Source organism: Dipodomys merriami, unplaced genomic scaffold (assembly GCF_024711535.1).
Source record: "Dipodomys merriami isolate MVZ:Mamm:240054 unplaced genomic scaffold, mDipMer1.0.p SCAF_20, whole genome shotgun sequence".
NCBI classification, from domain to species: domain Eukaryota; kingdom Metazoa; phylum Chordata; class Mammalia; order Rodentia; family Heteromyidae; genus Dipodomys; species Dipodomys merriami.
In genome coordinates this window covers 14,822,072-14,848,170 of record NW_027203382.1, presented here as the reverse complement: position 1 = coordinate 14,848,170, position 26,099 = coordinate 14,822,072, and the positions used below count along the sequence as shown (strand labels likewise).

General features: G+C 36.7%; 1 protein-coding gene across 19 annotated transcripts in view; it reads right to left on the bottom strand.

Moving 5' to 3' along the window:
• Positions 1 to 1,514: 1,514 nt before the first annotated feature.
• Mef2c (myocyte enhancer factor 2C) overlaps positions 1,515 to 26,099 on the bottom strand; it is a 185,911-nt gene continuing 161,326 nt past the window's right edge. For 11 of the 19 annotated variants that reach the window (XM_070031119.1, XM_070031122.1, XM_070031123.1 and 8 more), the window contains 5 exons: positions 15,221 to 15,393; positions 13,494 to 13,517; positions 12,514 to 12,643; positions 11,795 to 11,930; positions 1,515 to 6,195 (listed from right to left, as the gene is read on the bottom strand). In XM_070031119.1, coding sequence (XP_069887220.1) covers positions 5,874 to 6,195; positions 11,795 to 11,930; positions 12,514 to 12,643; positions 13,494 to 13,517; positions 15,221 to 15,393 — 785 coding nt within the window. In that variant the 3' untranslated portion in view covers positions 1,515 to 5,873. The remainder of the gene's footprint in view (positions 6,196 to 11,794; positions 11,931 to 12,513; positions 12,644 to 13,493; positions 13,518 to 15,220; positions 15,394 to 26,099) is intronic. The other 8 variants (XM_070031126.1, XM_070031132.1, XM_070031133.1 and 5 more) reach the window with 3 other exon arrangements.

Below are 26,099 nucleotides of genomic sequence, written 5' to 3'. Positions count from 1 at the left end.
AAAAAAAAATGCCGGTCATTGTTGGAAAAGCAGGGAAAAAGCACCTTCTGCTAAAGATATTAAGGTATAAAGTGTTTCCCTTTTTCTGATGTGCCTCTTTTATTCATGCATATGCTCTATTATCATGCTTAGTAGACTTTACCTTCAAAGCACAAATTCACACATAAATAAAATGCTCAGAACTTCGAGATAGTAAGAGCAGAGCATTAAACTCAGCACCAGGCAGCAAGTGCTATGAGCTGTTGCAGGAATCACATGTCCACAAAACCAGCTTGCCTCACCCTTCTGACCTTTCTTAATCCTGCTCACCATTCAAAAGTAAGGAAAAGGCTGACTCTGCTAGGTAGATTATGCAGTATCTGCAACCAGGCCTCTGCTCTGCCTCATTCCAGAGATGACCAAGGTAGTTGCTCCTAGGACTTTGAAAGCTTCTCTGAGAACACTTTTTATCTCTTATTTGCTTCATCAAAGCAGGTGCTATATCTTCATGAATCCTGAAATACAGTGCATTAGTTATGTATAATTATTGCCTAAAAATGTTTGCTGAAAACTAATAAAGGGAGCAATGTAAAGCATACTGTTATTTTTTCAGACTATGCATAGAATTTCCCTAACTGCATTCTTTTTTCAGTGCAAAATACTTCTCCAGGTAGAATCAGTGCTATTGTAGCCTTTTTCTAAATTAACCTTATACTGGCTGTTTAAAGGTCATAACTTTTAGGAAATTATTACTATTAATTGTTGTTGTTGTTATTGTGGTTGTTGTTATGTGCTGATATTAGGGCTGCAATTCAGGGCCTCATACTCTCAACTGGCTTTTTCAGTCAAGGCTAGTACTCAAGCCATTGCTCCACTTCTGCTGTTTAGATGGTCAATTGGAGATAGGAATTTCTGTGGGCTTTCCTGTCCAAGTTGGTTTCAAATCACAGTCCCCAGATCTCAGCCTCCTGAGTAGCTAGGATTACTGACCTGAGCCACCAGCATCCACCTTGCTTTAGAAATTATAATTGGAATTTTGTAATGGTTACATTTTGTAGTTTAAATTGTGTACATCCGTTATGCTACTGGAACATAAACACGTTTTTTTAAATCATTTGATGAAAAACAATTTTGATGGGAAAAAGGAATGCTTCTGGAAATACTTTCTAGATACTTTAGCTAAAATAATTTAAATTGCATCATACTTATATAATTCCTGTTATGATGTGTTTAGAAAATTCTGTGTATTTAAATAGGTTGTCAAAGATCTAAATGGAACTGCTTGGATTCAAGAGTTGACCATTAGATAAGAACCTCAGATTTCTCACACAGACTGAATACCACAAGCCCCCCTAAAATGCTGTCCAATCCACATGTTTCCCACAGACACACGTGCCCATCTTCCCATATCTTGAGTTAAAAACTTAAAAAAGTTCACTTGTGATTGGAGGGGAGGAAGGTAAGTTGCTTTTGAAAAAGTATATTAAATTTCAACAGTAAAAAATTAATTAAAAAAATTCACCACAGACACTGCATCACTAAGAAAGCCAGTAACTTTACTGAATTGTCTGCAAAATACAAATTATACCTTATTTCCAGCAGGAGAAACTCTTGAAAATTTCCCACTTTTAATTCACTACAGACAGCTGAATTAAGTCCCTTGAGATACACAGATGTGGTTTAACTTAGTTATAACATCTTGTCATCTAGTGGCGACAAAGTCCAGCTTATGCCGCTGTGAGCCTCTATTTGAATATTTGTTGCAAATGCTTGTATGCCCTCATTTACAAGCTATTTTAATTATTGTCATGTAATGGAAACAAGCCCCCAGAAAAAGAAAGAAGAAAAATGATACAGCAAACCATCTGAAGCAATCCAAGTCTTATGCCTACAGCCTATGTGCTCCAACAGTACACAGATACTGCATTCGAACCGCAACACAGTCCATCCCTTAGCTGACCTCTCTGAATTAAACTGAGGTATGATTCAATTTGAGGTATGAACAGGGAAGGCAAAAATGCAATACCCGATTGTGAATATAACCAAAATGGACAAATTTAATGTAGAAGATATGTGGCTTGGATTGCTCCACATCTTTGGTTAAAACATATTAAGAAAAGCCTTTAATTACATCTGTAGTCTGAAGCACTCTAACAGACACCAGTATTCCAGCAATCTTCAAAAGATCTGTAGTGGCAGGAAATTAACGCCATACAAATGACGACATCACAGCAGATGGTACAAATGAGAACAGATGAAGTATTCCATGCTTAGGCAACAGCCTTTATTGAGGGTTCAAGTGGCTGCTTCTTTAAAAAAAAGTTGTTTTTTTTAAAGAAAGAAATACAAAGCATTTACTCCCTGGGAAAACAAACAAGAGGGATAAAGGGGTGAGGTGGCAAAAATGCTATCTCTAAGGTAAAAGATGGACAAGTAGGAAAAACAAATATATAGAGAAGTGTGAGAGGGCAGACATTCTTTTAAAAAGTGTATTGGCTTTTTAAAAATTTTTACTTTAGTTAACCTTTAAATGATCTAAGGATGACAGATAGTTTTCATATTCATCATTACAAAACATTAAATTCCACCTTTGGGAAAAAATAAGCCATTTTACTAAAAAACACAATTTTTTTTAAAAAAGGTTGAAATGAACAGCCTCTACACACCAATGCATACAATATACAGGTTGTACAGCTTGCGTATATTGTGACACTGTTATCAGTATTTAAGCTTAGTAATTACCAAAATCTTTTAAAATAGGATTAGATAGAACAATACTTGCAGCTGTGTAAAATACCACTTAGGGTTCTTTTGCTTGCAATGAAGGATGTTGTCTTACATATTACTCTAGGACAGGTAAAGTAAAATAATAATCCCTCAGGGCTCGGTCCTAAACTCCTGGATACAAAGGGGTTACTGTAATAAAAACCACACTAGCTTTGCAAATACAATAAATGGTTAAATTACAGAAAGGCATAAGGGTAAAGATAGACAGTGTTTACAGAAAGTGACTGATCACCATCAAAATTGTGCTTCTTCTCATTAAATCATCTTTAAAAATTCTTAAGATTATCCCTTCGCTATCTTGCTACCACTTCATATAAATTCGATGGTGGGAACAAGAGGTGACTGGCATCCATGTCCAAGTGATTCTGTTCTCTTCATGTTCTTAAAAAACTATTGTCAGAACTGCTATAAATAGCCAAGGCTTCTGCAGGTACTTTAGCTTACTTTTTCTTGAGCATTAGAAATTCATCTTTTCTTTGTTGCTGAGGCAAATTGCAGGTTAAAAAATTAATATGGCTATTTGTTCATATTTTCATAGAATGACCCTTTCCCTTCCACTGGTAATGGTCTATTCATATTGATCAATGAAAGTGTTTGGAAATGACAAGGATTTGTGATATGTTTGCATATTTAATACACATTGAGTCGTAAGAATGAGTTGTAAGGATGGGATCATATCTATGGTGAGGAAACTGGTTTTATCTTTTCCTCCCTCAATGGGGGTTTGTGTGTATGTGCTCACAGTGTGAGGATGCCTGTTTGTAGGGATGACCTTCTGTTTGTCCGCTGTTCTTAGGTTTCATGGATACCTTTAGTCATGGGATATATATGAAAGAGTTGATTGTTTTGTTTTTAGTATATAAAACGTTAGTACAAGGCAGGTTGCATCTCACATGCAACCAAAGGTGCATTGTGGTCTAATTATGGATTGCAGGTCAAGTTAAGAAAAATATAGCCTCGTTTATAAGGTCTTTTGGCTTCTGCCACCCAGCGGCAGCCTTTTACAATGAGAAACACATAGCAACCATGCAAGTAAAGGAAAAATCAAACTGGATAACAACTGTTCTACACATGAGATAGCGGTGCTGATATTACTGTCTTCTTTGCTGTATGTCAATGTGTATGATTGAAGATGAAACGACAGATCTTCACATTCCAAGAGAAGGAAATCATTCCTAGACTGAAATATCTTTTAAACAATATATATTCACTTTTCTTTATGGCACTCACTTTTTTAAAGGGGTCTGAAAATTATTCCCTTATAGACGAATATTAGACAAGAGTTATACTTTCTGGAAAAATTTTAAAAAAGGGACATAGAGAGGTTCTTTAATGGGATTTCTTGAAATGGCTATTAAATCTCTTTATTGAAGAAAAAAATAGATGACATACATGCTTTATGCAGAAGTGACATTTGGGGGTCCTGACACACCGGATTTGTTCAACAGTCTTATATTGCTGACAAGATGGTCAAGGGTCAGTTAAAACACTTAAAAGTCGATGACAAGCAACTATCCCTTTACCTGCTTCTTTCTTTTCTAGCACCCAATCTTTCACATTTTTCTTCTGTGGGAATTTTTAACTTAGTCACCAAGTAAACTCCATATCACTTGTTTCTAGGGCCGTATTTGCAGGACTTGTGCTCTGAGCGTTGCTTGTTACTCTGGGCATATTTCTCAGAAGCGTATCAAACTCTAGGCTGAATACCCAACCATGTAATTTATGATATGGGAACCGTAGGATATGCACTTACTGAATTCCAAGATGCATGGTGAAATGCTGAGATCAGAAAGGGGCCCTGCATTTGATAAAAATGCAAAAACAAAACAAAACAAAAGTCGTATGAAAGAAACTAATTAGTATATACAATGGATGTCAGTTGACCTGGTAAATTGCTAATGTTTTTGAAACAATTTAGAGTGTGATATGTTCTAGCCCCACAGGTTATCCTTTTGATAGCTGACCTTGAACTTATAAAATGTATGCAGAGTAAAAGAAATCAGAAAGAAAATAGTTACTCGAATGTGCAGCTGCACAAATATACCCCCCTCCCGCGATTAAGATAACAAAACTTCTGCTATTACCATAATATTATATATATTAGAAAGCTATACACAAGCATGTTAATTTCACAGATTTTTAAAAGATTCTTAATATTTTATATAATTAGAAATACACATTTCAAAAACAAAACTTCTACAAAGAGAAAACATTTATCTTGGTTAGCAAAGCGTGGAGTTCTTCATGGCTTAGGGTAGTGCTTTCTATACAAAAAGTCCTTTTTGGTTTTTTTACAGGACTGTTTAAAATATTAGCGAAGCTATCAAGGGGGGGAAACACATTTTGGCTTAAGTAAACTACAAAAAGCCACAAATGCTTTGCAAACTCTGTCTTACCTTTTATATGAAAATAAGCAAAATGTAATGTACATATTTTTATATTTTATTTAATAAGAGATGCAGACCCAGATTTATTTATTTAATTAAATATGTTAGCTCTCAAACTCCACTTTTTTTTTTTTAATTAAATAGGTATGGTCCTCTTTTAATGGTCTTTGATCCTTGTTCATGAGTGCCATACGCCAATGATAGGCCTGCAGGTTTGTGAGCGTGCTCAGGACGTTAGGTGACCGGGCCTGTTTCTAACATTTACCAATGGCCACCCACTGCGGGTCTGTCCAGACTTCTATACATTTTTCTATATGTTGCATAACAGCTGCTCTCTCTTTCAGTAAAGATCTGCCGCTTTTGGCAAATGTTTCCTTTTGTCTATTTACATGTAAATAACGTTGAACCTGCAACATGACACTATCTATTGTAACATACATTTTGCAAAGGAGCACAACAGTGAAAAGAAGTTAGCCTTAAAATCTATTTTGTACAAGTGTTCTGTTGTACAACTCAAGTGCTAAGCTTATCTCAGCATTTCTGTTTATCTTTATACTGTATCACTGAGGCAATTTAAAAGTACTTTTACAAAACAGAGTACCTGACTTTTTTTTTTTTCCACACACGGCACATATAATGCATATCGACCCCCCTTCCCCATTAAGGTATAGCACACACACACACTGCAAGAAAAAAAAAAACTACTAAGTAATAATGTGATCATGTTGCCCATCCTTCAGAGAGCCGCATGCGCTTGACTGAGGGACTTTCCCTTTCGTCCGGCGAAGGTCTGGTGAGTCCAACGGGAGAGTGGAATTCGTTCCGGTGATCCTCTCGGTCGCTCCCATCATAGGAACTGCTACAGCTGCTCAAGCTGTCAACAGGAGATCTCCCCGCCTCGTGGCGCGTGTGTTGTGGGTATCTCGAAGGGGTGGTGGTACGGTCTCTAGGAGGAGAAACAGGTTCTGACTTGATGTTGAGGCTTTGAGTAGAAGGCAGGGAGAGATTTGAACTCTGAGATAAATGAGTGCTAGTGCAAGCTCTGTAGGAGGAAAGGAAACCCAGTTACAGATGGAGGAGGCCCGGAGGCCCCAGGAACTCACAATTACATAACACATCAGCTTAAAGACTTGTATAGACACCAGAGCATGCCCAGAGCCAGGGGATGTGCTGAGAAGCACTTGGGAACATCGCTGCCTCAGAGCGATTCAGGATGCCTTTGTTGTGTTGTTTGGTTGTAATTCACAGTATTTACTTGGTCCAGGACTCACGAATCATATCTCGAGTCTCTGATAGGCACCCTAAATGTATAGGTTATTGTTTCAGAAAGGTTTAAGCAGACGTGGTGCTCAAAAGCATTCTCCGTGTTCATGGAATTTGTCCCTATATTATTTCCAATTTTTATTTTTTTCTAAGCATTTAGATACAGTGTTTAGCCTTGAATTAGACCTTTCTTGTTTTTAACTAATGTTTGAGGATTATTTTTCAGGGCTTATTATCCATATAAACATTTCGCTCCAATGAATGCACATATACAAAAGGAGGTACATAGTCTTCTGAGAAAGTGAAGAGTTCAAATGAATAGGACTCAACAAATACTACACAATACTCATGGCTCATGAAAATGCATGGCTAGAGAGAGAAGTAGGGAAAGGGGGAAGGAGATTGAAATTTGTCTACAGAAATTTGAAATACTAATTAAAAGACAAATTTTTTGGTTCCACTTAAGTAGATAAATAAGATTGTCTTCAGCCTTCACTGTCACATAGGAAGGAGACATTATTTTTCACCATTCTCTCAGTTTACTATTGCTAGGCTGTATTATTGGTGGGGGTACTTAGATTTTTCAGTCCTTATTTATAATTGGCATGAAGATAATGGATCTGGTTTCATTGAAGGGACTGATGAATCTGGTGTTTTTTTGTGCGTAAGAATGGAGTACAATGTTTACTTAATTAATCCTCACTTATTCCTGAAGAATAAAATGTATCCCTCTTCCAAACTGTGAGAGAATTTAGACACTTCAAATTATGTACCGAAAAGCACTAAAGCCCTTAGGTGGTACAGGAGCAATTACAATGATTTTGTTCAGGATAAAGTGTGGTCATGTTAGCTGGCATCAATTCTCAGATGCTTTTGGTTGTGCTGATATTCAGATTGTACTGGTACTCTTGGCTACAGCCAGCATGACTTGACCACATTGTCATGAGAGTTTAGCATCTCTTACTGAGGAACATTTATAGTAAAGAATCCAGACCCACTTATTTTAAACAAGGGAAAGTGTCTGTTAATGTATGTAACTATGTTGCTTTCGATGGAAATGCTAGGCGGCATAAACAATGTCAGTATGGGCAGGGGAGACTGGTATATATTTCAGAGGAAACAAGAGAGCAATTTGAGTTTGGCGTTTTGGGAGATGCTACAGGCTCAAGACGTATACAGATATAAAATTAGTTCAAAATCAGTTTATCTTGGGGTAATGTTTTATACAAAAGCACCACCTACTGGCAAAGAACTACTTTCGTTCTCTTATTAATAGAGGAGCTAATGTAAGAGAACAACATAAAGAATTATTTGTTTCTTTAATAAGCCTTTCTCTAGCTTTCTGATCTCACAGAATTAAAGCAGTTTTCATCCATATGTCAATATTTCACATCGAGTATATGCAATTTTCAATTTGCTGTTTATACCTCGAACTATTTAATAGTTTATTCTTTTACAGTTTATATTGGTTTACTAATTTCCTAAGAATTTTAATTATTTAATCTTTAAATCAAAAGGATATCAAAATGGAGGAAAGAAAATCACCTGTATTTCAAAAGGACCATAATGGTGAAATTTTTTTTTATCTTGGTTCACAGTTACTTAATGATTCATTTTGATGTTAGAGGAAATCATCTTTTGATTTCTGGAAGAAAGAATTTTTCTCCTTCTGGCTAACAAAGGCTTTTTCACCAGAACTTAATTTCATGATACTACTATGGATCACACAAGAGTTTAATAATGGATGAAAATTAAGAGATAAAAATAATGTGGCATATCACTACTTTTACTTCCCTTTTGACATATCAATAGTGTTATCATAGACAGGATGACATAAAATATTTTAAAAAATTGAGATGGACCAGATAGTTTGTCTAGATGAATCAAGTAAAATTCACATAATCAAAATGATTCTTCAATAATTTTTAGAAGGTTCATTATATACTTATTTTTTTCATCAAGTGTGTGCGTAGGTTTAGCTGTATCTCTTCTCCATTGGGGATTTTTACTATGAATAGAGCAACCCAAGTTTGTAATTTGGTGGGATTTCATTTGACACTGAAAATATACACAGGCATTCTGAGTAGTTCTGAAGATTAAGATTATAATGATACATTATAAGGGATATCTTAGGCTCAGCTTCATTATAGTGCAATACAGAATACAGACTAGAGTGGCTAGTCTCTGTTACCCAAAGAAATACTTAAAGAAATAGCAGTAAAATCTTTACATATGCTAGATTCAGATAGAAGATCTACTTGTAAACCTTGTCTATATGTAGCTTGACTTGTTTTGTGAACCAAATATTGAGACTTTCTATGTATGGGTGAGCATAGAAGAAGGCAGGAGTCGGGTATGAAAGTTGTTCGCATCAGGAGTTCTATATCTAGTTTTCATCTACTCTACATGCCTTTGCATTGAGAAAACACCTTTCCATCTCCCAAATTGTTTGGAACCCCAACATGACTATATAGTTTTATTTTAAGTTCTTCCACTCTCCTGCTGAAAGTCAGAGTATCAAGCTAGTTATCTTTCTCCATAATACGTACTGAACACCTTTATAAATAAAAACAAGGTGTGGAAATGCTTCCAGAAAACAGATTGTCTTTTTTTTTAAAAGTAGTAGTTGAGAAAAGTATCTACAACTTGACCATCACTTTTCAAATTTTGAAAGTTTCTCTGCCATAAAAGTATATTCTATGTGAAATAAATTTATGCTGTTTACCTATTTTTTATATAGTAGCAGGTACTAGATAATCTTTAGAACATAGCTTTGAAGACCTAAAGTTTTGAAGGATAAAATAGATACTTTCCCATGGACCAAATAGGAATAGCTCTGTCCTACTTCTGCAATTTAGAGAAAGAATTTCAAGAACCATTTTGGCTTCTGGGAATAATATCTATTTTGGCGGACCTAAAACCACTTCTGTTCTTTGACTACTATATGTATTCAAAAAAGAATGTACACAAAACAGAAGTCTATGAAACACTTTGAACTTGGAAAATATATCTATTATTTAAACTGACACTAAACAACTAAGGCAGCTCATGTAATTTATTTTATATAAATATTGCAACTTGACATTGGAAAATGCTTAATGATGTGCAGGGGAGAGTTCATTAGTAGAATTTGAAGGAACTTTCAAAAAGTTACCATGTGGGTGTACAGGAGAGGTGAGACAATTTGTAAGGTAATGAAGAGGACATGAGAGAAAGAGGGAGAAGGAGAAGAAAAAGGAGAGAGGAAAAGGAGGAGAAGTAATAGAAAGACTGAAAGGGTTTTTTTTTATGGTTTAAGGGAAGAGACTAAGTGCAATTAAAACCCACTAAACTAGGAGTTAAATTATACCCAAGATTCACTGCTGAGAAAAATGGGAGCTGAACAAAAGGTTCATCATTGGCTGTTGTGCTCAGCATCTTTCTAGTCCAGCACTGTCATTTTTTCATTTAAAGAAGCTTCTATAAAGGGTAGCAAGGAATTGTATTCTCATGTAATATAGAAGCATTTCAAAACTATAGTACAGTTAAAACATGCACGTAAAATTGTGTCCATAACTAAAAATTGAAAAACAAAAGAAAGGGACATTTGGATGAGATAATATGGCTCTTGACATGGATACTTTCTAGGGAAATTTAGTATATAATAGTGGATGAATTTTGTGAAAGTAAGAAATAAGCAGTTACATTATCACTGACAAAAAGCAGTGGATTCACTGCTCAGACAAGGCAGTAAAATGCTATATGTATTAGTAAATTTGCATGGATGACATTACGTAGTGATAATCACCAAAAAGTTGCTATGTTAATGTCTGACTGGATACTTAGCATTGGAGAAGAAATTTATATGTCTGAAGAGAAACTTTGTTATTAGCCAACTTAATACAGCATAAACATCAATGATTTTGTGTGTGTGTGTGTGTGTGTGTGTGTGTGTGTGTGTGTGTGTGCCTGTGCTGTAGATTAAGTTCAGGGCCTTGCACTCTCATTTGGCTTTTTCACTGTGCTCTACCATTTGAGCCATATCTCCACTTTAGCTTTTTGTTGGTTAATTGGAGACAAGAGTGTCATGGATTTTCCTGCCCAGGCTGGATTCAAACCTCAATCCTCAGATATCAGCCTCCTGAATACCTATGATTAGTGGTGTGAGCCTTTGCTGCCCAGTCATTAGTGATCTTTCAAGAAAGCAGGGAAACAATGTCATGCAAATTTGTTTTATTATTTACATGAAAAGCTAGATTTTCAATGATGTAGTGATTCATGTGTGGACAAATACCACTGCTGAGTGGGTAAAGCAGTGTAATCAGATTTTAACTCATGTCATATCAAAACTACCTGAAAGGAGAGAGAGGAGGAGAGAAGGGTGAATGAATGAAAAATGAAGTTCAGATATTATCCAACAGCTTTTATTTTAAATAATGGGTTATTCTCATCCCCATGAATATGGAACTAAATTAATAACCCAGGAGCTAACTATAGTCCATCATGGATATGGAAGCAGTTACTAATGTTCTTAACCATAGTGAAATGACTCAGTGGAAAAGCAGAGGTGGGCTATGTATATAAAATCTTTCTAAAGTATGAACACTTATCTGTAAATATTTTATATCCCTACTATTTTCTTTTGAGATTAACTGTAGTTTTGAAATTATTGAACTTAAATGAATATCCTCAGTTTAAGATTTAGTTTTTAAAAACTGTTTTATAAGAAGTAGTGTTAATTATGATGTCAGAGTATTTTAAAATTTGGAAGATTCTACAGATGACAGGAGATGTCATTTCTATGACAAAGACATATTTCAAAGCTACCACAAGGGGGCAGAAAGATACGTTCTTTTGACCAGAAAAACAACAAAAAGTATTCCTTTGCCTCAATATAATAATGCATGTTGCATGTACTAATTAGTACTGATTCATGTATTTTAATATAATATATTAATATATAAATATATTATGACTATATTATAAATACACAGTATGTATAAAAATGTAGAAGTCAGTCTTACGGACGTTACATTCACATTTGTTCAAACTGGTTTATGCTAAATGATAATCTCAAAAACTTAAAAAGCTTATAACTGCAAATGCTTCTGCGTGAACTGAGTGAAAATCTAACTGGATAAAAAGTCTATTATTGTCCACAGTGGAAATAAATGACATAAACACAAGGAAGAAAATGCATCTGTCACAGATTGCCTCAATCTCTTAAAACTAGGGCTGTAATAGGTCTCTCAAAAAATGTTGGTCTGAATATTGCTTTCATAGTCTTACAAGGTCGAATTCTACATCCTCTAATTGAATTGAAGCACATATGTAAAGGCTGCCACTTGTCACTTAAAAACACGTTCTATAATCATGAGGAAAGAAGTAATATTGCTTACCCCAATTGGCTGAGGGCGGATGGTGGCATGTTATGTAGGTGTTGCTGTTGCCAACCAGTTACTGAACCAAGATGGAGAGCGCTGGCAGTGTTAAACCCAGACAGGGATTGCAGATCTGCACTACTCAGAGAGTATTCTAGATGAAAGAATAAAGCAACAAGAGGAAATATCTCATTAGAAACCTCTCAAATGCTCAAACAAATGTAAATATTTTCAATTTCTACAACTGTCTTGACATTGATCAATCTTTTCGATCATCAGGGGTAATTTTAATTTAAAAGGAATAAGTTATTCACCAAAAATAAGTATTCAATGCAAGCGCTGGATTACTATAGTGTGGAATTCGAGTTTGTTAGACTATAGTCTCATAGTATGATATAGCCACAGTTCATGGTCTAGAAATGTTCCTTATACAATCTCAAGAGAGTGAGTTTCGTCGCATTAAAGAAATAACAGCTGAATTTCCTTGAAAATGTTCTTCTATTGTGAATTCAGGTCAGGCAAATAAATCTTTAGCCATTTAAGGAAGAAAAATGTGGATATTCATTTTATCTTAGTAAGGAACAGGTAATGGCTCAGTGTGTTCTGGACACCACAGGTACTAAACAGAGCTTCTTAATAAGCTAAAGCTTCTTCATAAGTTAAAGACAGCACCTTTCAGTCTTGCTTTACAATAAAAATTATTTAGTGTAGCATTCGCCCTCAGCAAAGCTACTCACCGGTACCATAGGTTGTTGAAATGGCTGATGGATATCCTCCCATTCCTTGTCCTGGTAAAGTAGGAGTTGCTACGGAAACCACTGGGGTAGCCAATGACTGAGCAGACTGGGAGTTATTTATCCTTTGATTCTTTTAAAGTAAATAAAAAGATATTACTGATGACATTTTTAAGAAGTTAATAATATTAGTTTCAGTGTTACTTTTGCACATAAAGAAATAACTTGGTACAAAGCTCATGAAATTAATCATTTAACATGTGTCTCTATGAACTCTGCCAACCCTATCATTTACAATCCTTCAAGAGACCAGCTGTTGCTATAGTAACCCATTACATCAGTATCTCCTAGGCAACTGAACTAGTAACAAGTACCATAGCTTTATTATGGGTAAAAACAGACTATGTTGAGAACTGATGAAATATGTATACTGTACTTCCATTGTTTCAGTTTTATTCAAATGCAAATTAAATAAAAATTAAAATCAACCATAGTGGGTTTTCTATTCAGCTCTATATACAGACAGGTAGGGCTTGTGTTATATTCTGACCAGCAGGTGGTGCTCTCATCACTTTCTTCAGATTCTTCTAAACTCCAAAAAGATGGGAAAGCACTAATTCCTGTATTTAACTTCTTATGGAAAGGAGATTTAAAAAAATCACAGAATTTTAATTCTCAGAAAAAGAAATATTGTACTTTTATAATAATAAAAGAAATATTTTTGTGTTTGGGTTTTACTGTAAATTAAGTGTTAAAATATTTAAGGCATGGCCTCCAGCTACAGAGGTTGGATATAAAAATAATCATTCTTTCCCCTTTCTAGGTGATAGTAGAAGTTAATGGTATTTAAATATAATCAATGTGGACAGATTATGATCAGATTCCAAACTTTTGATTTTATCAGCACTACTTCCATCAATTAAAGAATAGTGTTGGATATTTCCTTGCACACATGATTCAAGAAAGGCGTTTCTACCACTTACCAAAAGCAGGTCCACGTCCTCAGACTGAGAGCATGGGGAAGGAGTTTTAATAATTAGTGTCTGTAAATATTTATAATTGGGCAAAATCTTTTCAACCAAAGAAAAAGCATCTTTTGATAGACACAGAGTTTAAACAGTTTTTAAAGCCTGGACTCAAAAGATAACTCCTTACAAAGGCATTCTTTGTTTCCCTTAATGAGGTGTTTGTCTTAAATGTGAAGACAATCTATCCAGTTTCCAGCTCAGGTCAGTGTCTCAGTGTTCATTATTTTAACTCTACATTTTGAAAAGTAGAAAAATAAAAAAAGACTACACTTTGAAACTCCACTTACAGGAGGCAGGGGTGGGGGTCGGGGGTGGGGAGTCATACCTGGTTGCCAGAGACCGGATCAACCACTCAAAAAAACTCCCATCAGTTTCAAAGGTCTTGGAATAAATATGCTGATAGAGACAGCCTGCCATACATGGCCTACACTGTTTGGCTATAACCCCGTTGGAGGTTTTATTTATTAGACTCAGTCTTTTCCAAAGGGACTGTAGCATATTATGTGATATTTTTGGTTGATATTCAAAATTAATCTGCACTGTGCCATTATAAACTAATCATCTCACAGGACTGGTTTACTCTGCAGTTTGCCACAGAGCAGAAAAAATGTTTTAAAAGAAGAAGAAAAAAGAAATGTGTTTGCAGAGTGATCTAAATTTGTCTACTGAATCTGAGTTTTAAAGATTCTCACTCTTAAAGACAGTTAATTTGGAGAAGACTGATAAAAGTCTTTGCTGTTGTGTGTGGTTCCACACATTTCTCTTCGTTTTTGGCATGCAGACTAGTGAGAAAAAAATAGGGCCTGGGGGATATAATATATATTTCAATTCATATTTGTATCTATTTCCTTTTATGTACCTATTAATATTTGTTTCTATTCGTATTTCCTTAAATAAATAAATAGATATTTCATTTCTGTCTTTAACTCTTCCATAGGGCTAGTGATTGAACCCAAGGCTTTGTATCAATGGTAGAGCATTTACCTATTCAATAGGTAAATGCTCTACCATTGAGCTATAATCCAGTACAACTTGTTTTTGATATAAATTATAACCCACAGCCTTTCTTCTCAAAATGTCAAGCATTTTAACTCAGTTTGCTTTAGAGAGCTATTGTATATGCAAAGATGAACTGAGGTAAACTAAACTTGCAATAGTTCTAAGAAAGAAACTGACATTATAAGAGAATTCCTTTCAGAAGTACGGAAAGTATTTTTCATTGTCAGTATCTTGACGACATAAATATCCCCATACTGTAAAAATATTATGTTATGATATACTCATTATTCTTCTTTTTAGGGGACTTCTGATTTTATTAAGGGTACAATTTGACTGTTTCTCCAACTATAAATTGGAAGCATTAGAAGGAAATGTTCTTGTTTCAGGATAACACTTCCACAGAGGAGTTTAGTGTGTGTGTGTGTGTGTGTGTGTGTGTGTGTGTGTGTGTGTGTGTGTATGTGTGTGTATGTCTGTGTGTTTTAACATAGAAAAGGAAAATACAAAACAGCTACAGAAATAATGCTAAATACAAAAGCGTTCCATTGATTGTACTGATAATACTTTCAGTTAAGAGTGTTAATTTTCAGGAAGAACTTAAGTAATTCATAAATTTAGACAGATACTGAAATAGCTCTAGAGATACAAATATACTATCAATTTAAAATGTAGTTCTGCCTTACCACTGATGGCATTGTATTCTTGCTGCCAGGTGGAATAAGAACTCGGAGATCTGGTTTACGATTATTCATTCCTAAATTCATAGGGGGAGGAGATTTTGCTTGCATATTCTTGTTCAAGTTACCAGGTGAGACCAGCAGACCTGGTGAGTTTCGGGGGTTGCCATATCCATTCCCTGGTAACACAAAACAATGGCAGAACTCAGTGAGAAATGGAGACTCAAAACATTTTTCCTAAGAATATACGGTATGCCAGATGCTGGTGGCTCAAGCTTGTAATCTTAGCTACTTAGGAAGCTGAAATCGGAGGATCTCAGTTTGAAGTCAGCACAGGCTTAGGAAAGTCAATGAGACTCTAATCTCCAATTAATCACCAAAAAAGCTGGAGGAAGAAATGTGGCTCAGCCCTTGAGCAAAAAACTAAGGGACCTAGTCCAGGCCCTGATTTTAAGTCCCAACACACACACACACACACACACACACACACACACACACACACACACACACACACACACACACACACACACACACACACACACACACACACACACACACACACGCTTAACAGAAGGTCACAGTACACAGACATAAAACTAGTATTTAATATTGTTCCTGAAGAAGATTAAACACTTCTTATGAGGAGAGAGTGAGTATATATCAATGTTCTCAGAAATCAGCACAGTTTTTTCTTCCTATGAAGAAGATTCAGGAAGACATTCCGAGAGTCATTCAGGCTCTAAGAAAAGCACAGAATTAGTCTTGTACTTTAATTGACTAGTTTGGTGGAGGCCTGGCTGTTGTGACTCACTCTTTCAGTTTGCTGGTTTGGGTTTTATTGTGTGTGTCTGTGTGTCCTTAGATGAAAAAAGGGCAAACCGTGAAGGGTATAATTTCAAGGACATGCAGGAGTTAGAGAAGCCAGGCACACACATAGTGTTGGCCACGTCCTTTCTCTGAGTGAATTCTTCCTCCAGTTTTTCTTACATATGGTTTGCCCTCCTCGCCAAGTTCAGTGTTTAGTCTTGAAGCCCTGCAGAATTTCCTGCTCCCCAGATTTTTAAAAAAACAACACTCCTTCTAAGAAGCTGAAATGAAGCAATGATGCCTTCACTGAAGTAATGATTTGCCAAGCCATAGGTAGAGCTACCAATGGGAAGATTAAGAGGGCTTTATTAGAACTTTCTCCAGGCAGAAAAACACATCTTAAATGCTCTGTTTTTCATATTCAAAATATACTGTTCCATGACAGGAAGAGCTAGACTTTGATTGGAAATGCAACCTGAGAAAGCCATTTGCTGACTTTGTGCTCCACTCTTGATTGGAGAATAAGAGAAACCAACTATGTGATTCAACAAGGCTAGCTAGTTGTGTTCTGAGGCTCTCTGAAGGAGACAGTTAAACCTCATTGTTATTGTCATCATTATTATCGTTGCAAAGCTCAAGTATCAATTACGCCTGGATGCATGATACTGTGTGTTACCTAGTAAGGACTTAGAGACAGAGCCCTAGTCCTGAGTGGCTCTTAAATTTTATTGCAGTAACCTAATACATGCTTATGGAATAGGTACAGCCTTAAACAAAACAGCCTAGAATGAGGTACCCACAGTCTAATCCAGATTAAGTGCTATTCAGTTTCCAGGCAACAAGAGATTATCCAATAAAGAGTCATGGAAGAGTTAAGGAATTGATTTTAGTCTGGAAGAGAAAGAGGAGATGGGAAGAGATGCCGGCTGGGTATTGTGTCTGGATGGTGGGAAAGGGCTGAATGAGGGATTTAGAATCAGGAGCACTGATACACAGTCAGGAGCACTGAGAGGAACCTGTTTAAAGGGGAAGCAATGAAAAGAGAAAGTTCTGGAAAACACAGAAGCTGGTATGTGCAGACCTTGAAATCCAGGCTAAAACCCTTTAGGTTTCTATGGTAAAAAGTTAGACACAATAAAGTTACAGAGAGAAGGAAAAACATAAGCCTCTAGGTGGTCAGAATCCCCTGGCATTGGATATTTGAGGAGCAGGAAGGACTGATATTGTGGACCTTTCTGGGGGTGATTTTGATGGCTTGAAGTAGAAGTAAGGAGACATCAAGAAGGCAAAGCACAGGTATGTAACAGGATAAACTTATAGGAAAAATTTTTTGAATGAAAATATATTGGGAACATTCAGCACACAGCACATCTCTTCTTCATATCCAATTCATTATCTGTCTCATTTCATGTATGCATAATAGACTGATTATCTAATAAATAAGTATAAGATTAAATTTCAAAATTTGAAGATGCACAAAAATTTCCCAGTTATAGACATGGAAGAAATGGACATAAAACACCCTCAAACCATGTGTCAAATTCAAGTAATCTCTTAAGAAATACTCATTGAATGTAATAAAACTTCAAGAAAACTTGCTACAGTATAGCTAGCTAAAAATGTCAAAAAGCTAAAATTTGTATAATGTATGATGGTAAAACCTATGGCATAAAAATGTATCTATAGATACCTGAAATAGCATAGAATATTTACTGAAAAAAAATTTTTGTTGAAGTAAAATGCTCAGAGGACTTTTCTATTTAACTTTTTGTTTTTCAGAATCCTTATTGTGGCTATGTCAGGATCTCAGTCTGAAGGGATAGGTTAGCAAGATTCCTGTCAGATAAATTTCAGATAGACACACTGGGTATATGTGTCACTTATGTATTAAGCTTCTGTGATCTTTGGTTTCAATAAACAATCAAATGGAAAAATAGCTAAGTAATTTCAAAAGAAGAAGAAAAAAAGGTCAGTTAAGCAGTGCAATGAAGCCTGAACAGATCAGAAGCTCAAACCCCAGCTCAGTGGATGCTGATACTGGTTTGCATGAAGGAGTTATTTTGCTAAAAGGAAGTAAAACCGCTTCACACAACGTGTTGTCCTGTGATATGACAAGAACTAGGCTAGTGTGAGAAGATGGAAATGCTTCATGGAGGCTATGAAAAGTTTCTTAAAAATATATTTTCTGCAGTAAACTCTGAGAAATTCCAAGAATCTATGTCTTTGTGCCTGGATTTCCAACAATAATTTGCGTGAACAGTAGGGAGGAAGATAGAAACAAACAGGCATACATAGATTTTCATCCAATAAATACTTGAAAACAAAAAAAAAACAAAAGAAGAAAAAAAAGTTTTAAAAGGCATTCTGTTTCTCTCTCCTGAAATATTTCCTGCTCTTTGGAAATGATGCCATTTTAGAAGAATAGTTACAGATTTTAAAGTGCTCACACACTGTATATAAAATATTTTGAACCATGATGACACTTCTTAAATTCATATTTTTAGAGCTTCCAGTTATTTTTAAGAACAAATAAATTCAGCTTTTTTTTAAACGAGTGAATTTCTGCTGTTTTTAGCATGCTAGGCCAGCTAGCATTTTGGAGCCGTATAATAACCATTTCTGTTTCCAGCCACCAAATTGTTATTCTTTTGGCATAATATAGATTCAGGAATGCAAGACTGGGGATCCTAAACCAGTGATATAGAAACCTATCATTTGGAAATCAATGATGAATACATGCGTGTGGTTTACTGCTAAGAAGAGCCTGCATTTAAGCCGGCTGGGAGACCACAACCTCCTCCTCACTCAGAATGCTGCGGCCTGTGTGGAGGCTGCTGTCCCAGCTTAAGATAAATTCACCAGAGAGCATGGCCAAATTTAAACTCAGGGGTCTGGGAGGTGGGAAACACCACCACCCAACAGCCTTCTAATATACAGATTCAGCCTTTCTTCATGCTACGTTTTAAAATTATCCTCCCCTTAGACAATTATCAATGTAGACGTGACTCTATGACGATGTCACAGTCTCCCGGCCACTTAAAAGCACAAAAATTATAAAGCATGAGTGAATGTATTTCCTGATTATAGATTGTAAGAAAATGAGGCACAAACCAAACTGGAAGAGTCAAGTGAAGCTTTTTAGAGTTTCATCTGATTAAAATATTGTTTCGTATAAAACAACGTAAGTGCTCGTGATGTTTCTTCTAGGCAGGATAACAGAATCTAATTTTATGGGTTATATGTTTGTCAACAATCATGCGAAAATTAGTATGAATATTCAAGATTTCAAATACAGTGTGAGGGGAAATTATTTTTTTATATTTTTTATTGTAAAAATACTGTAAGGAGGGGTTAGTTACATGAGCAAGGTAATGAATACATTTCCTATCAAGCATTGTTGCCTCCTCCTTTGTTTTCCCCCTACCATCCCTTCCCTCCCACCTCTACAATTACACTCACCCCCTGCCTAAATTGTAAAGTTCGTTTTTCAACATAGTGTAGTATGTTTCTCATTGTTACAGTGGGTCAACCTGTATCCCTATTTAAGCATTTTTGCCCCTTCCCCTCCCCAAATCAGAAAAGTGTATATACAAGATGCAGGGCACTGACATCAATACAGTGAAAACAGGGGTGTGAGGAGAAATTATTTCTTTCCCGTTAACTTGCAAACATTTGTTGCTTTTTCTTCTTTTCCCCCCCTCTTTTTTTATTGACTCCTATTTTAAGAAGTTGTAAATTCAAAGAACATATTCCTGGCATCAGATGTTCTGAGGAAGGCATCTTGCCTTGCCTCGCAGAACCCGATAGAGCATGTAACTGTCTTTGAGTGTACGACTCTAAAACTTTTTCTATGTGGATGTTTAGGCATTATGAATCTTATCCTTTGTTTATTTTTTTCTTTTCCAAGACTTCCAACTATAAACACAGACATGTAATGTGTGTGTGTGTGTGTGTGTGTGTGTGTGTGTGTGTGTGTGTATATGGGTATGCTCCAACCCTGGGGCTTGAACTCAGGGTGTGGGCACTGTCTTTGAACTTTTTCACAAATCTAGCTCTTTACCACTTGAGAAATCGCATTCAGTGGCCTGAGTTGCCGAGATTATAAGTGCGAGCCTCCATTACTGCTGAACAACTGAAGCTAGTCTTTACAAATCATGATGACTTTTTTCATCAGCAAAATCTTTTCTTTAATCCCCTACACTGCTTATGTTGACCATTTCCTCCTATATTTCCATCTCCATAGCCAAAAAGATACCAAATCTTCCTGTTTCTGTCACCACTGCTATGATTCTCCTGGAGATTTTTGTCTCTGATAGCTACATCTTTCAATATTACCTCACCTGGTCTTCTTGAGAGTAGTTACATCACTCTTCCTCAAGCCCTAAGGAGGACTTGAGCTTTTTGAAGACATATTCAAACTTTTGTGCATATGTGTGACACTAACCAACCTTCCAAGTGCAATCTTTCTAAATTGTCACTTCCAGAGGATTCCTTTTGTAATATGCTGTTTAACAACTGTTAACACAGTTGGGTCAATGCCCTGCTTGGCTCTCAGAGTTGTCCATAGTTGACCTACTCTATCTAACTAACCTAATTTCCAATGCTACGACCAGGCCTTTGGTTCTCTGAATACACCCGAGTCTTTGCTCTAACAGTTCACCAACTGCCAGTGTTCACTTTCCTGTTTAATTCAAATTTGTCCTTTAAGGATCAGCCACAGTCCCAAAGCTTTCATGATGCCTTCAGATGACTTTAACCCATCCTGAACTCACTCCCCTCTAAACCTCTGCTACAATTAGAGGCTGTGACACCGAACAACGACTTGTTCTTTAAACGTTTTTGAGTGCTTGAGAAACAGATATAAAACATGCTAGGAAATTAGGAATTATTCAGGAGTAGCATCGAAAGTTTAGTTACTGGAAAAGTATGAAGTGAGAACTGAAAATGTAACGAGTTGAACAACTGAACAAATTCAAGTCTTTCCTTACGTTACTGGAAAAATTTTTTTTCTGCTTTCAATAATGACTGTACATTGGTGGTCATGTGAACTATTGAGACAAACTGCTTACCAAGCAGGTAATATAAAAATCCGCTTTTTATGCAAGTGCCCACCTACTCCATTTGTTTATAGAGTGTTCAGTGAGCCTGTGTGTGCTTGTCATATCTATTAATCATTTTACAGCACATTACCTTAGCTACCTACAAGTGGGAGCATCGAATAAGGCAGAAATATTCCCTCATAAAAATGAAAACTTTAAGATGGTACAGATTCTTCCACACTGACAAGATTTTAGGGTCACAGTTTGTGCCAAGATAATTCTCCACAACAGCATGATATCCTAGGAAGAGTAATGATGGGAGAATGACAAATGTGAATAGGGCCAGGCACCAGTGGCTCATGTCCGTACATAAGGGGCTGAGATTGTTGGCAGTTTGATGCCAGCCCAGGAAGAAAAATTGTTCCTGAGACCTCCCTTGCTAGCTAATGGGAAGTTTAATATAAGTCAATTGCACCTAATCATATGACCAGGCAGGAAGTATGATTCCACTGGAAAAATACCCAGCAAAATCAGTGATGGAGGTGTGGCTTAGTGATGAGTCCCCTTAGGAAGCTCGAGGCCCTGAGTTCAAAGTCAACACCTCTGAGAAAGAAAGAGAAAGAGATATGTGTGTGTATGTGTGTGTGTGTGTGTGTGTGTGTGTGTGTGTGTATTTCTCTCTCTGTGTGTGTTTCTTTGTATGTATGTGGCTAGGTACCGGTGGCTCACATTGTTAACTCCAGCTACTTGAGAAATAGTTATTGGGAAGATCTCTGTCCGAAACCAGAGGGGAGTAAATGTTCATAAAACCCTATCTTAACAGAAAAAGCTGGGTGTGGTGGTATGCAACTGTCATTCAAGATACGAAAGGAAGCTGAGATAGGGTTGTGGTCCAAGCCTGCCTTGGCAAAAATAAGAACCTAATCTCGCAAATAACTGGGCAAAAGGGCTAGAGGTGTGCCTGAAGTAGTAGAGCACTTGCCTAGCAAGTTAGGCTACACCTGCTAAAGGACACATGTCGAGTGAGGTTGGAGTGGGCAGCAGGTATGGAAAGATTGACATGGAAGTCAGTTGTTGGGGACAAAGGAAACTAAAATGGGTAAATTTGGGTTCTACCTATGATGTCTCTACTAAAATTCCGTTTATCCCATGGAGCTTTATTCTCATCAGTATAAACATTATTTTATTATGTGAGAGAAGGCTAAAAAGTAGTGTGAATCAGAGATGCTCAAATAATCACCTGATTTCAACTTTGTCAACATGATCATACTGAATGATAATGAACAATATGAAAAATAGAAAGGATGATATAGCATTATTTACTAATGATAGTCACAATACCAAGCATACATATTATCTGCCCCAAACTGTACCTCAAACCAAGTAACTGCTATGGAAGCATTTGATATTAGATATAGATACAAAAGACCTTTGGTTCTCAGAAGGATAACTCTGAAGGATACTAAAAGTATCTGTGTCACCAATGAGAAAATATGAATATCAGAGAGGTCCTCTAACTCACTGTCCAAGAGACTTCAGCTGGTAGATGCACAATGTAACCTCAAGTAATATGTTCATACCCTAAAGTATAATGCATTGCTACTCAAAATTGATCATATTCTGAGATTTGAAAGCCTTCTGAGTTTTGTTGCATTACATGACTACAAGGAAGATATGAAATTAATGATGGTTGAGACCAGGGAGGAGACAAAACTTCTCCTAAGGGTAGGTGATGCCAAAGTTTAAAGGACACTTTCCCCAGCCAACTTGGGAGTATTTATTATTATTATTACTATTATATTATTATTATTATATTTAATTTTTTATTGTGAAAATACCATACAGAGGGGTTACAATTACATGAGCAAGGTAATAAGTACATTTCTTATCAAGCATTGTTGCCGCTTCCTTTATTTTTCCCCTACCATCCCTGCCCTCCCATCTCCATGACTACACTCCCCTCCCCCACCCCTCCACCCCTCCTGCCAAAGTTGTAAAATTCGTCTTTCAACATAGCACTTTGTACATCTCATTGTTGCAATGGGTCCACCTGTATCCCTATTTAAACAGTTTGTTTTTTCCCTCCCCCTCCCCAAATTATACCAACATCAAATACAGTAAGTAACTAGTATATGTCTGAGTCAAGCAGAAAAGGTCAGATAAGATGATGTTAGGCAAAATGAACCCCAAGATAAGGACACAAGTGGTTTTTTTTCTTGCTTGCTATTGTTTTTAACATATTTATAAGGTGATGGTTTTGGTGCTTTGTATGTCCCTCCCCCATGGTATAATCCCTGTTTTCACTGTATTTGATGTTGGGAGTCTTAAACAGTAAGATGGAGGCTGAGGATGAAGTTCATGAAAGAGTGCTCGACTAGCATGAGGCCCTGGGTTCAATCAAAACAACATAAACAAAATGACACAAAACAACACAGTTTAGTCACACTGGATCAGAATACTCTGAGCCCATAAAGACATATACAACTGTGATGTGTGTATTGGACAAATATCTACAATAAGTGTCTTAAATAATTAGGAAATAATTTATGCATGTACCTGAAATGGAAAATGAAGTTTTTTTGGAACTGGTTTGAGAAAAGGTGAAGGAATATGAAGGAGACTGGCAGAAGCAATGAGTGTGATCAGGGACATTTTGTGCAATGTCAAATAACCTCCCATACATCTAATTGATGCTAATAAAATGGGAAATACGTAAATAAACAAACAAATAAATAGAAAACATTGGGGTTCACTACACTAAATTTCAGGGTGGCTATTTTTGGGGGAGGAGGCATCCTGGGACTGGAACTTAAGAATTAGGTGCTATCCCGTGAGTACTGTACCCTGTGAGCTACAGCTTCACTCCTGGCTTTTTGGTGGTTAATTGGAGATGAGCACATGGACTTTCATACTTTAGGCTGTCTTTGAACCCCAGTCCTCAGATTTCAGCCTCCTAAGTGGTTAGGGTTATAGGTGGGAGCTACCAGTACCCAGCTACATCTACTTTTAAAAGAAGATTGTATAAAATTTTAGTTAACAATCTTCTCATGACTATAAATGCAGAGAGACCACCTTCTATCATAATCAATTAATGACAAAAATGTTTAGTATTTTATGGTATACATTATGATTTTTTTGGGGGGGGTCTGTCATGGGGCTTGAACTCGGCCTGGGTGTTGTCCCTGAGCTCTTCAGCTCAAGGCTAAAGCTCTGCCACTTGAGCCACAACACCACTTCCAGTTTTCTGTTGGTTTATTGGAGATAAGAGTCTCACAGACTTTCCTGCCTGGGCTGGCTTTCAGCTGTGATCCTCAGATCTCAGCCTCCTGAGTAGCTAGGATTACAGGCGTTAGCCACCAGCGCCCAGCTTACACTATGTTTTTATTTGAAAAACAGCCTCTAATAGACAGGTACATGAAACTGCTTTGAGTAGTAATTTGTTAAGGGTATTTGGTTTGAGGGAGTTTACAGCAAAAAGCATTAAGATGAATGCACGCTGTATCTTTCACTTATTGATTTCTTGCTTTTATTTCAGCAAATGTTTTTCCTACTAAGGTGTGTGTGTGTGTGTGTGTGTGTGTGTGTGTGTGTGTGTGTGTGTGTGTGTGTGTGTGTGTGTGTGTGTGTGTGTGTGTGTTGTGTTTGTGTTGGTGCTGATGATTTAACTATATCACTGAGCTCACAGACCTCATTTTTTTCTTTTTTCTTTTCTGTCAGTCGTGGGGCCTGAACTCTAGGTCTGGGCACTGTCCCTTAGCTCTTCAGCTCAAGGCTAGTGCTTTATCACTTGAGCCACAGTGCCATATCAGGCTTTTTCTGCTTATGTGGTGCTCAGAAATCGAACCCAGGGCCTCATGCATGCAAGGCAAGCAGTATACTACTGAGCCACTTTCCCAGCCCCCTCATTTTTCTTTTATTAGAATAATTTAAAAATAGTTTTAGTATTTGAATTGTTAAACATGATGTTATATATAATAATGCTGATATTTATCAATTAATTTAACATGTGACTTAAAACGTTTAAAGATTACAAGTGAGCTTCTAATAATGGGATGATATTTCGTGCCTCCAATGGTACATCTTTGCAAAGAAAATGACTTCAAATGGTGCAAGTTGCTTATAGACCCCCCCCCCAGTTTACTGAAAAATGACATTCATAACTATTCTTTAGTAGAAGGATGTGACCTCTAGACCACAGTCTAGCATTCACTACACCCTGAGTGCCTGAAAACTTGTTAACAGTATTGAAAATTGTTACCCAACATTTATGAATCACAATCTCCCTTCCCTTCCCTTCCCTTCCTTCCCTTCCCTTCCTTCCCTTCCCTTCCCTTCCTCTGGAAAAGGGAATCATTTTCATGAGGGTGGCTCTAAGAGAAAGGACAACCATGAAACATTGTGGTGGCGGGGGGTGGGGGGGAGGGTCAGAAATCTTGGAATGATGAAAATTTCAATATGTGTAATGGAGAGTGGGGTAAATCAGATCTCTGATTCTTAGCCTATTAAAGACCTCCTGATGACAGAGTTCTTACATACAAAGCCAGGTCTTCACTCTTCCTGGGGATTTCTTAGGGGGAAAATATAATAGTGTATAATGAAGAAACTCCTGTGAAATGTCTCTAGTTTTTGTGGCATGTTCTTAGAAAAATACCCAAGACATGCCAAAGCCAAAACTATTCTTAGCTGTACCAGTCTGGGTACAGCAGACATTCTAGAAAGCCACTCAAGTTTTATATCTGACCATGTCCTCTGATGACTACCAGGGCTTTATGAACTTCACATCTTGCCTTGAGTGTTTCTTGAATTGTTTGTCAGTTATCTTTTGTGAAATTGACAGTCTATCTGGTGACTGCATATTGAACTTTGAACATATTGTACATGCTATGAGTTTTACATTACAAAGCAGAAGCAAATAATCTTTACCTTCCAAATATTGAAAACCAATACCAAACACTGATTTGTGTCTGTAACCTTCTCTCCCATTTGTCCTAGTGGTCAGTTAGGCCAGGCATTATCATCCAATTTTTGATATTTATTTA